Genomic DNA, 12,359 nt, shown 5'->3' with positions numbered 1-12,359 from the left:
GTCTATCTGCAGAGAACCATTTTTCAAGAAAATTTTATTTATATTTACAGATTTTGAAGTTTCTCCATTAGCATTAGTTGTAATATTTGCATCATCAGCTAAGAGAACTATTTCTACCTCTCTGTTAGATCTTTTATATATAGCAAGAACAAGAGTGGAAGAAAACCAGTTACCAGCAAAATCTCTGATACTGTAATATGTTAGCTTCTGTATGAGAATACTATGAATTGCACAATCAGATACTTTTGGTAAGTCACAGAGAATATCAGTCAGCAGTATTTTATCATTTATATTTTTTGTAATCTGATGTGTGACTTGAAAAAAAAAAGTGTTTTGTTCAGTGATCATTCAGAAGTCTAGTTATATGATAAGTATCTTATTTTGAAATAGTCATGTTATAGTTCTTGTGCATATAATGTCCTCCCCGACAGCTGAGTGGTCAGCGCGACGGAATGCCATGCTAAGGGGCCTGGGTTTGGGGTTTGATTCCCGGCTGGGTCGGAGATTTTCTTCGCTCAGGGACTGGGTGTTCTATTGTCTTCATCATCATCGTCATCTCATCCCCATTGACGCACAGGTTGCCGAAGTGGCATCAACTCTAAAGACTTGCACCAGCTGACCGTCTACCCAAAGGCAGGCCCTAGCCACACGACATTTCCTTTTTGTAGACGTAATAATTTCCATTACCTTCAACTGTCCATTCAAATCCTCAGAGACATCCCATGAAGTGATGTTTAAAAATGGTGGCTATTCGACTTCTATCATTCATTATATGGCTGTTATCTTTATTAGCAAAGTCCTCACATTCCTTAGCAGATTTTCCAATTTCTCTTTTAGTTATTGCTTATATATTTATTTTTATTGCCTGAATTAGTGATTTCAGACATTATACAGAAGTTTTTGATCTCACAGCACATCATGAAATCTTCCTTAACTTCACTGTTTGCCCTGTCAATTATGTATAGTTTTCTTTTCCTTACTTGTGATAGTTTTGATTTTGCAATCCAATGTGTTTTTGATTTCTTAAGAATGCTGTCCTCCTATGAACCATAGACCTTGCTGAGATGGAGTGGTTTGCGTGTTTCAGTGATACAGACAGTGGTGTCATAGGTGCAACATCAAAGGAGGGAGAGATCAGACCGACCTAGGGTTCCTGAAGAGGGGCAGCAGCCTTTTCAGTAGTCACAGGAGCAACAGTGTGGATGATTGATCTGTTCTTGCAGCATTGGCCAGTGTGACTTTGCTGTGCTGGTACTGTAAACAGTGATAGGAAGGGCAACCTATAGCCATTATTTTTCCATAGCACATGCAGCTGTACAGTATTGTTAAATGGTGATTGCATCCTCTTGGGTAAAATATTCCAGAGCTAAAATGTCACCCCCCTCAAATCTACAGGCAGGGACTACTCAGAGTGTGTCATCATCAGGAAAAAAAAAAAAAAAAAAAAACTTGAATTCTACAGGTCAGTGCATGGAATGTTAGGTCCCTTAATCATGAAGCTATGCTAGAGAACTTACAAAGGGAAATGGATTGGTTGAAATTAGATATAGTAGGAATTAGTGAAATTCTGTGGCAGGAAGAACAGGACTTCTGGTCAGGTGAGTATTGGGTTATAAAGAAATCAAATACACTTAATTCAAGATTAAGACTTATTGATTAACAAACTAGGAATGCAGGTAAGCTATTATAAACAATATATTTAATGCATTATCTTAACAAAGGTAGACATGAAGCCAACACCCACCACAATATTATATGCCACGCATTATATGCCAACTAGCTTCATTAATGATGAAGAGATTGAACGAATGTGTGATGAGATAAGAGAAAATATTCTGATAATTAAGGTAGGCAAAAATTTAATTGTGATGGGAGGTTGGAATTTGATAGTAGGAAAAGGAAGAGAAGGAAGAATAGTACTGGAACATGGATGGGGGACAGGAATCAAAGAGGAAGTTGCTTGGCGATATTATGCACAGAGCATATTTTAATCTGATTGTAAAAACAGTCATAGGTCAGTCCACCACTATGGATGGAATAGTTTTCATATATTTTAATAGTTGCTAATACTTGATTTAAGGATCATAAAAACTTTTTATGTATCTGTTTCACGAATAGCAGTTAATCTTAAAAATTGCTATTGTCATATTCTTGTGGTAGTTGTTTGATGCCTTGTTGATGGATAGTTTTAATTCTGTTTGTAGGTCATGTTTAAGAAGCCTAGTGAACACAGTTCAGGTTACGGAGAGTTTCATCCAGACCCAGAATTTCGTAAGATTGTTTTTGCAGAAGATTACACAACTAAAAATGGTAACTGTGAAGAAAAGTTGAGGCCACAAATAAATAATGAACCAGCACCTGCATGGAAAGCACCTGAAGAAAATGGAACTAGACTTGGTGAGTTTTTATCTACCATGCAAATATTTCTTTGTCAGACTCATTTGTTGTGGTATGTGCTATACATGTATGTGAGATTAAATTGAAAAGTTTTTTTTTCTCTCATGCATCAGGATGGAAAGAGAGGGATACAAGTGAGTACAATTTACATTCAGTTCCTTTAATTAAAGTCTTATCTTAAATTTTACTTGTATATTTATCAACTCATTGTTATAATAAGGGGATAGTACTTCATGATAGACTCACTGCCTTCAGTCCTGTTATATTTGCAGATGTCACAATCAAGCAAAACTTTTATATTTTCTCAGCATCACATATGTAGTACACTTTTTTCTTTTTACATTCTCTCTCTCTCTCTCTCTCTCTCTCTCTCTCACACACACACACACACACACACAGCAACAGTAACTTGTTATTGTAACATCACAAGAATGTAGAATGGTTGACAAACACTATGTTCTTGTAGTTTCATAGCTTTACCAATTGAATGTTCCATTTGATACAGTTAACTAAGCATTTTATCTTATTTCTTTACCTTTACTATGGCACTGCACAGTGTCCCTGGGTATTATTCAAAAGAGTTTTACCATATATAAAATCATTCTGCTGACAGATCAGGAGACCAACTGGGTAACTGAAGTGTTTCAGGGGGTAATGTTGATGTATATTAGTCCATCTAGTTTAGTAATGTTGTGTATTATTTGACTGTCAAAAACTCAGAAGCACATTTCCTGGAATCAGTTGTCTTCATCAGGAAGTAAGCAGCATACCACATCTGGAGCTCTGTGTGATAGACAAATACCCATTAAAAAAAAAAAAAAAAACTGTACAGAGTAACCATTACTCTGTGATTTACTGCAGTGATATATTGGCTGTGAACACAGAACTGAAATCTCCATTCAGAATATGTCAACATTTTTCAAGTGGACATAGTTGGTTTACTTTCAATGATTGGGTCATTAATGAATGCATAATAGATATTTCTAAAGTAACATCTATCACAGAACTGGTACATCATTGTTTGTGAGTAAAGGCCACTTGCCAGGCAACTGTGTAAAAGACAGAATGGCTTGAACAAGTAATGTTCTGTTACCCTTATCTATAAGGGTAAGACCTTTTCATTGACACTGTTAGACAGGTGCAGTATTTATTCACATTCTTGTGCAAATTGCAAATGATTTAGGCGCTAAGGAGACTACTCACTGAATAGCAGAAGTCTTAGGTGAACTCCCCCCCCCCCACACACACATGCCTGCGTGCTCACACATACCCACACCTGGGCCGATACATTGTGCTGGCTGATTGTGTTTATAGCCGGTACAATGTAGCTGCAGATGCATAGGATTCATCCAAAAGCTAGAAAAGTTTGGTGATTTATCTGGTAACAAATTATGCAACCATGTTGCATATTTATTACCAGATAAATCAACAATTTAAATCAAAGTCACAGTTTGTCATCCACAAAAGATGTAATGAAATTATAAAAGTTTTCATTCTCTTTTGTGTGCATACCAACACCTCAGTGCTTCTGCTATTTGGTGAATTTTATCCTTTAGTGTCATATTATTTACATTGCACCAGAACTCTCATTATTCTTAAACCACATGGCAACTGTATAAAATTAAAGCAGTTCTATTTCTTTGTAGTATCAAGAGTTTGTGTTTCAATTTATAATGATCTGAAATTTGCAGTCACCATCAAGACAAATATATTTTTAATTGTGAGTGCTGACTCAATCCTACATGTTTGGGGATAATAAAAATTTTCCAGATTTTTATGCGTAGCATCAGATTGTATCTAAATTTATCTTTGGTTGGTTAAATCACTCTTTATTTACTAATATGCTGATGAATTTATACCATTGCTTAATTGGGAATGCTAATTTACACTCAAGGGGGAGGGGGGGAGGGGGTAGTAATTTACATAACTAAAATCTAAAAATTACTGTATACAAAATGGTTGTGGGTGAAAGGAAGTCTCATCATATTGATCACAAAATTGTTAGATGTAGAGCAATCATGAATCAGAATTAGAAAGAAACAGATTCACCAGGCAGGAATGTAGATTCTGGGAATTTATATAAGAACAGGGACGAATAACAGATTAAACTAGGTATTAAATGTAGCATCTTAAAAAATGCATGTTATACAGACATAGGCAAAAGGACAAATAATGTAACAAAAGTACTTGGGAAAACAAGGAAAAGAGGTTACAGTGTTAAAAGTTCAAAGAATGGAAAGGGAAAGAAAATCTTATGTGGGCCAAGGCAACTATTAAAGACAAGGTGAAAGTTTGAAGCAACAATAACAATATTGCACAATATTTTGAATGTAACAAAAATGTACATTCATGTAGTATGGAAAGTTCTGGCAGAATGTAAAAAAAAAAAAAAAAATTACCGGTAAGAGTAACAACTCACCGAATATTAGAGATGTTGAATCATTGACAAGCATATAAAAATCGCTGAAAACTTTGCTAGCTTTCAGATGAATCCTTTTTCGAACTAGAGAAAAACACACACACACACACACACACACACACACACACACACACACACACACACACATACATTGTGCCAGCTGAGTACACAATGGTGGGACTGCAGTTCTGCAGGTAGAATGGCGTGAGGATTCGTGCTGGGTGGAGTGGATGAGACACCAAAGGAGGTGGAGAATGGGAGGGAGGGTGGGGGGACCATGGATGATGGTTCGGAGGAAGAGAAAGTGAGAATTAGAGGCATCAGTTGCATTGGATATGAATTTAGACACCCTGAAAGACACTCCATAACTGGTGTGTTCATGCAGCACACAATAATGATGACAAAATGAGGAGGAATGGGATGGGAAGGGATGACAGAAGATAGGAAGGAGAGACTGAGGAAGAGGATTTGACAGTATGAGTGAAGTCGAGGTCCTGGGGTGGGTTGGAGTTGGTTATGGGGTAGTGTTTAACAGAAATTGAGGCCAAGAGGATTATGATGTATTCACAAACTTCTACTTATGATTGTTAAACTGGATCACAAAGTGGAATCAGCAGAAAATCTCGTGCGTGTGACTTGTATTGATAGAAATAAACTGTGAGACCACTGTGAACATATGGTTAACATTTTTATGAAACTACCATTAGTGGTAATAAGAAAGTCATGGCAGCCAATCAAATGGACGGTAGGTGTGTTTTTTATGTATTGCCACCATCTGTCTACAGGCCACTTATGTGTCTGTGAAAGTGGATTTAATTGGGAGGTTTGAAATAATTATATCCTATTAATTCTCAATCATTGGTCCATTTGTATTCATTCAGTGACATATTTGCAAATGGAAAGAACAGTGCAAGTGGTATTTGATGTATTGCTGTTAGTGTTTGAACATTTTACCCACTATGTAATATTCTGTTGCTGTGTTGTAATAAGAGAAGATATGCACTGGATTGAGGGGAAGCTATGATTTTGGCCTTTACAGTACTCGCATAATAGTAGTTGCTGGCAAAGACAGTCACACAAAGTACACATTCAGCCATTATTATTGTCCAATTTCAAACTAAATTCAACCAATAGCAAGCCATGCTGCCAAGGCGTGTGTAACTATACCTTGACTGATTTCTGTCCAGACGTATTAATATGGTAGACCTTTGTGTAACAGACATACTTTAGCTTTAAAAAACATACAGTAAAATATTTGCAGCAATGCTCTAAATCTGCTTGAGAAAAATTTAGATTGTTTTTCATTGCCTCCAGATGAGAAATTTTATCCCATGGTATCCTGACTTGTGTTCTCTTCAGCTCCCTACTTCAAAAGTATTAAACCTTGCTGTGAACAGCATGTCAAAATATTGAAATTCGTCTCACGTTATTAGTCCTCTAGTCCTTTAGTTTGGCCATATGACATCATATGAAGTCAAGGAGGCTGGCTGGCACACCAACCCTTGTTGTCAATCTGCTGGGTGGATTTTTGAAACTTTTTGTTTTTTTAGAGGGGGGAGGGGGGTCATTCCTTTATTGGGGGGAAGAGACTGATGTGAAACTGACAAAAGGAAAAGATAAATAGCCCCAATGTGCAAGGTAGGAATTGAAGCTAGCTATGGAGTATATAATAATTAGTTATATTCAATCAATGTATCAAAGTTGAGAGTGAAAACTGTAAAGATATCATTCAAGTGCAGGTGAATATGAAATACAAAAGAAATGAGAGAGATTGGAGTGACATGATAAGTGAGAAAGGAGTTAAAATGGAACAACCAATTATGAAAAATGGAAAAAATAGGAAAAATAACCCGATGCGGTTGGCAGTTTATATTACAGACTTGAAATTGATGATGTATCTGCTGTTGTATTCCAGGGCTTTGGAAATTGTTGTATAGTATTTTACTGCAGGCTAGTACATCTGATATGTGTGCAGATTTTTTTCCTAATGTTTCATTGGTTCCCTAGTAATTATTGCTGGCTAATTAACTGTATAAAAGTTCTGGAAGTAACAGATGAACAACTGTTTATCTATTTGTTTCTTGCTTGTCAGCCATGCTTTAGTTGTTAATGTTTCAGTAATTCTGTCCAACTTAGTGACTTTCTGAATTATTGTGTGAAAACAACTCTTATTTACTTTGATACACAAAAAGCAGTCTATCAGCTGCATATAAATGTGTTAGTTAAGTTTGTATAATTACTGAATCAGATTGCATATTTGACTTACCAGTCCAGAATTAATCTGTTTTAGTATAGAAAATATGTTGGACATTTCCAACTGTTAGTGAGCTAGACTACTCAACTTTTCAGGTCAGGAAACTGCGCAGCTAATGATATTAGATTATTATTTTTTTCTTACTGTCTGAGTTGTTGATATTCTCTTTTACCATATTTGCTGTGTGTTATAAACATTATCTGAATGTCCTGTGACTATTATTATTTCTCATATGAATCATTTGTTTTGTACTTGTGAACAGCTTTTAACCCATTCTTTCTTCAGCAAAATCAGTGAACAGTTGCATTATGTCCAGTATTTGACATAAACCTTATAAACTTGTATGTTGCCCAAGCTGGAGGAGACCTGTATGGAATTGCTGTACTGATCTGTTTAATGTTAACACTGGGGGCTTGGTTTTAAAAATGGAAATTTGTGGGACCTGTAGATTAATTCTCAGATCTCTTTCAGTTCACCATAAGCTGTCCACAATTGAGTTATGTGAGATGTCCATCTTTCTTTTTTCTTATGAGGGCATGCATGAGTTTTGCTGGCAAGCCAATGTCCCATTGAAGAATCCAACTGAAAGTTGATGTTAAACGAATTTTAATGCTAAGCAAAAGTTAATGCTTTGCCATTGTGTTTCAAAAGAAGTATGACACAAATTTAGTTTCCTGTCTAAGAAAGTAATATTAAAGGAGAAACACCATCGTATGACTCCTACAGTAAAGAATTATTGGCTCTTCACTATAGTCCTGTTTTGGAAATCATCTAGGAATAAAGGTGCAGTGGCAGGTTACTATGGTCTGTCTTTCAGGGGATCTAGAGATTGATCACCTGCGCAAGCGGCTTGAGGAGACAGAAGCAGCCATGGAGAGGATTGTAGCTCAGATGGGTTCAGTTCCTCTTCCCTTGCATTCCTCATCAGGCATGTGTTTGGGTTCATTACATGCCAAGGTTAGGGCAGTATGCTCATATCCACAGCTTGGTGGCTTGCATGGCATTTTGATTTTTTATCGCATTTGCAGTTCATGTCATTGAAAATGTGTCCACTGCTAGAAATTCCAGGAAACATTGCTGTTTGTGTTTGTAGGTGCACCACTATGAACTTTCATACCTGAATAGAATATGATCACATTTTGTACAGCTTAGAACAGATGTGAATATCGAGCTGAAAATAAATGTATTAACAGCCATCACTCATGAAGTTAGAGCAAGATTGTTGTGCATCAAGCAAGAAATTTCTGAAAATGGTGTGCAAAATAGAAACAGCAATGTCAAAACATCAGTAATGTGGTTTAGATACGTACCCTGTAAATATAGATTTGTGAAATTATTAATTGTATCCACTGTCACAGACAAGAATTCTTGAGACCTGAATCTTGTGGCAGTAATGATTGGAAGTTTCTTTGCTGCAATTTATCTCTCATTTACCCTCTTTTGACCTACTTCTTTCGTAGTTATGACAGCAATCACAGGATTAATAGCTGAAGTGGATCTTCAAAGAGAGATTCTAGAAAAGCGAGCTGGAACACAAAACAGTTCTCTGTCAGAAAAGAAGGTACTGTGTAATGACACTGTTGGCATTTGTCAAGTGTCCTGCATGGCTAAGTAGCTTTACAACCAAGTAACAATCAGCGGTGTGGGTGTGAGCTATAATGAGATGAAGAACTACATTTTTTCGTACTCTTGTTATTGAAATTATTTTAGTTCTGGATAACACTTTTAATGTGTTTAATGTATGTATACCAGTTAATTAAATGACAATTAAAGTGCGGATTTCAGATATAATTATGCAGAAGTTTAACTGAGAGAAGATGTAGTGACTTTCATCAAGTCATTACTTAGATGTAGGACTTTTCGTAACAAAATAAAAATTTTTGCAAAAATAAATGTTATGTTTATAAACTTGTGTTTTTTCTTGTTATAATAGTTATTTATAATTTATTCTGAAAAGTGACTTCATCATTAGTTCACAAAAGTTTTCTAATGTGTTACTAGTAACTGGAAGTGCAGTCAATTGGATGCTGTGATCTTACAACTGTTGTCATTAGGGGAAATATCAGACATTTGGAGCCACACATTGTCTTCAGTCTCTTTACTTTATGAGACAGGAATGTGCCACCATAAAATAACTGTCCAATTTTCTGTTTCTGATTTGTGCTCAGTTTGACAAAAACCACTTTGGAATAAACACTCAATCTCACACACATTACACTAAACATGATTGCTCATCAACTTACCAATTGACAAATCAATAACAACTAAAGCTGGGACTCAGATAATTCTTATTCATCTTACTTCTCATTCTCATTGAGTGGAGCCTTGGAATTTTATGTGCATCAGCTTTTTAAATCTTCTCATGGTGGTATCTGAGTGTACACTGTGCTGCCATCATCTTCTTAGCATCTCTTATTAAAAAAGAGAAAACTGCTGTTATACTTTAATTTCCCCAGTCGCCACAACATAGTCCCCCTGGTCTCTTGTACTAGGAGTTGAAGAAATCATTACTGGAAGGCCACTGACATGTTAGATTACTGTTGCAATCCCAGTGAGAGTTAAATGGAATTCCATTTCATGGGGAAAATAAAGATGGCTAGAGCCATGGTCAGATGAATAGGGTGGGAGTGGATGAACATTCTCATGATGAAGCAAACTGTCTTAATGCTTCACCCCTCTTTCTGTTTGTACCAATTTTTTTCCACTAGTTTCCTCCAAGCATCATAATAGAACAATTCGAAAACACAAACTTTAATTCCTTGTGGATTGTTCTATGATTTTTAACAACAATTACATAATGTTGCTTTGAAATTTCTTTTATTCACTTTATCTGCCAGAAAGTACAGAATTTACTATGGCAATAGTTATTTCAGTTCATATGCTAAAATGTGTTAGCATGTCCCACGTGACAACCCAAAAATACTACATCCAATGCACACTACCTGCTTCCTGACATTGTAGTCTGATTTGAAACTGTGGGACAATTGTAACAAGATAGTTTCTTACCTAAAGCAAGATAACCATGTGCTTCATCTGCTGATAGAACAATTCAACATAGTAATTCATGTGTAGAGTTTTAACACAAGCCGGCCGAAGTGGCCGTGCGGTTAAAGGCGCTGCAGTCTGGAACCGCAAGACCGCCACGGTCGCAGGTTCGAATCCTGCCTCGGGCATGGATGTTTGTGATGTCCTTAGGTTAGTTAGGTTTAAGTAGTTCTAAGTTCTAGGGGACTAATGACCTCAGCAGTTGAGTCCCATAGTGCTCAGAGCCATTTCAACCATTTTTTTTTAACACAATATCAGTGTGTGGTAATATTTAACGTCTGTAGTTTTCTTTAATAAAGGTAATATTAAAATATTTTGTACACGACCCATAAAGTGACATATCTCTAATCGCAAGTGAATGTAGAACCATTTTCTGACTACATAGGCTCTCCAAGGACATGAGAAGAGTTCCACTTATTTTACATTCATCAAATCTGTAATTTACAGTTTGGATCATCTCTTCAGAATGTAATGCAAACACAGAACTGTAATTTACATTTAGAATCCTCTCTTGTGAATATAATGCAGAAGTTTCCAAAGTATGATCACAGTTTTGATTTCGTATTATGTGTTACAATAAATTGCTCACAATTGGTAGTACCCAAGATACCTGTTCCATAGATGTGCTCATATTGTTCGAAAATTTAGAATTGCTTTCTTCTGTATTTCATCTTAAGTAGATATCACAGGTTGACTGTGTTTCTGTATATTAAGCACAAATCTGTTGTGTGAAGTTTCGTTATGGTGCGCTAAATAGTAAATGTTGAAACGTCCTGGCAGATTAAAACTGTGTGCTGGACCGAGACTCAAACTCGGGACCTATGCCTTTCGCGGGCCATCTGAGCTACCCAAGTACGACTCACAACCCATCCTCACAGCCTTAATTCTGCCAGTACCTTGTCTCCTACCTTCCAAACTTCACAGAAGCTCTCCTGCGAACCTTTCAGAACTAGCACTCTTGGAAGAAACGATATTGCAGAGAGATGGCTTTGCCACAGCCTGGGGGAAGTTTCCAGAATTTCATTTCTTCGCAGTATCCTTTCTTCCAGGAGTGCTAGTTCTGCAAGGTTTTCAGGAGAGCTTCTGTGAAGTTTGGAAACTAGGAGATGAGGTCCTGGCGGAATTAAGGCTATGAGGATGGCTCGTGAGTCGTATTTGGGCAGCTCAGATGGTAGAGCACTTGTCCGCAAAAGGCAAAGGTCCTGAGTTCGAGTCTTGGTCCGACACAAGTTTTAATCTGCCAGGAGGTTTCATATCAGCCCACACTCCACTGCAGAGTGAAAATTTCATTGTAGTAAATGTTGTTTGCCTATGTGCATCCTATTTGTTTTTCTTTCCTTCTGATATTTCATTAGTAACCATTTTTATCCCACTGTTCAGATTATCTGAAAATAAAAACAGTTTGTGTTAAATAAAATAATTCCCAGTTTGGTTTGTCGTATAAGCACTAGAGGTCATAAAATATGTGTATAATGTAAGCAGTAATTGCTAAATTTTGAACTAGTATATGCAGCCTAACAAAAGAAATGAAGCACCCAGTAGGGGCACTGTAAACAAAATGAAACTTTTTAAGGTTGTATGATGTTACTTCAGTGATTACAAATTCGAGCCAAATTTACAAAGAACTTGGCAATATGAGCCCACTTACCTGTATAACATTGCAATCCCTCCTGCCTGGATGCATGCACCGATTCAGTTGGGATGTGTGCCATAAAGTTATTGTATACTCTCCAGAGCCAAAGTGAACCTCAACCATTGTAACTGGATTTTGATATCCTGGATACTGGCAATGGGACAGAGTTGACTTCTAAATTGGTACCACGCAACTTCTGTCAGGGACAGATCTGGGTACCTTACTTTGTACTGGAGTACCCCAACATCAGGCACACAGTTCAAAGAGGCATGTGCCATGTTTGGATGAGCATTGTCCTTATGAAAAAGGCACCATGATACTGTCATATGTGAGAGCATCACATACTGTCATATGTGAGAGCAACACTGGTTTGACTCTTCAAAACATTGGAAGAATGTGACTTTTGCCCAGGCTGCCACCATACACACCTGTGATGATCATCCAGGGTAGTGTGGAACCTCAATTCATTGCTGAACATATTACACAGTTCAATACTATTTGTCAGTAGTCCACTCTTCTTGGTCATGGCACCACTCTAAATGCAGCCGTTTGTGTTTGTAGTGTTAACAGCAGCGTATGCATGGGATGGTAATTCACCGTTCCAGCTGCAG

At 37.0% G+C, this 12,359-nt stretch overlaps 1 protein-coding gene across 8 annotated transcripts in view; it reads left to right on the top strand.

Moving 5' to 3' along the window:
* The window catches only part of LOC126262309 (FK506-binding protein 5), a 202,809-nt gene that overhangs the window by 49,984 nt on the left and 140,466 nt on the right, over positions 1-12,359 (top strand). For 3 of the 8 annotated variants that reach the window (XM_049958861.1, XM_049958857.1, XM_049958853.1), the window contains 3 exons: positions 2,205-2,397; positions 2,511-2,531; positions 7,888-8,027. In XM_049958861.1, the coding sequence (XP_049814818.1) occupies positions 2,205-2,397; positions 2,511-2,531; positions 7,888-8,027 (354 nt within the window). Of the gene's footprint in view, positions 1-2,204; positions 2,398-2,510; positions 2,532-7,887; positions 8,028-8,530; positions 8,632-12,359 lie in introns of all 8 variants that reach the window. The other 5 variants (XM_049958859.1, XM_049958855.1, XM_049958860.1 and 2 more) reach the window with 3 other exon arrangements.

The sequence above is a fragment of the Schistocerca nitens genome, chromosome 6, assembly GCF_023898315.1.
Source record: "Schistocerca nitens isolate TAMUIC-IGC-003100 chromosome 6, iqSchNite1.1, whole genome shotgun sequence".
NCBI classification, from domain to species: domain Eukaryota; kingdom Metazoa; phylum Arthropoda; class Insecta; order Orthoptera; family Acrididae; genus Schistocerca; species Schistocerca nitens.
Note: the sequence above shows the minus strand (reverse complement) of the source record. Positions and strands in the feature narration are given on the sequence as shown.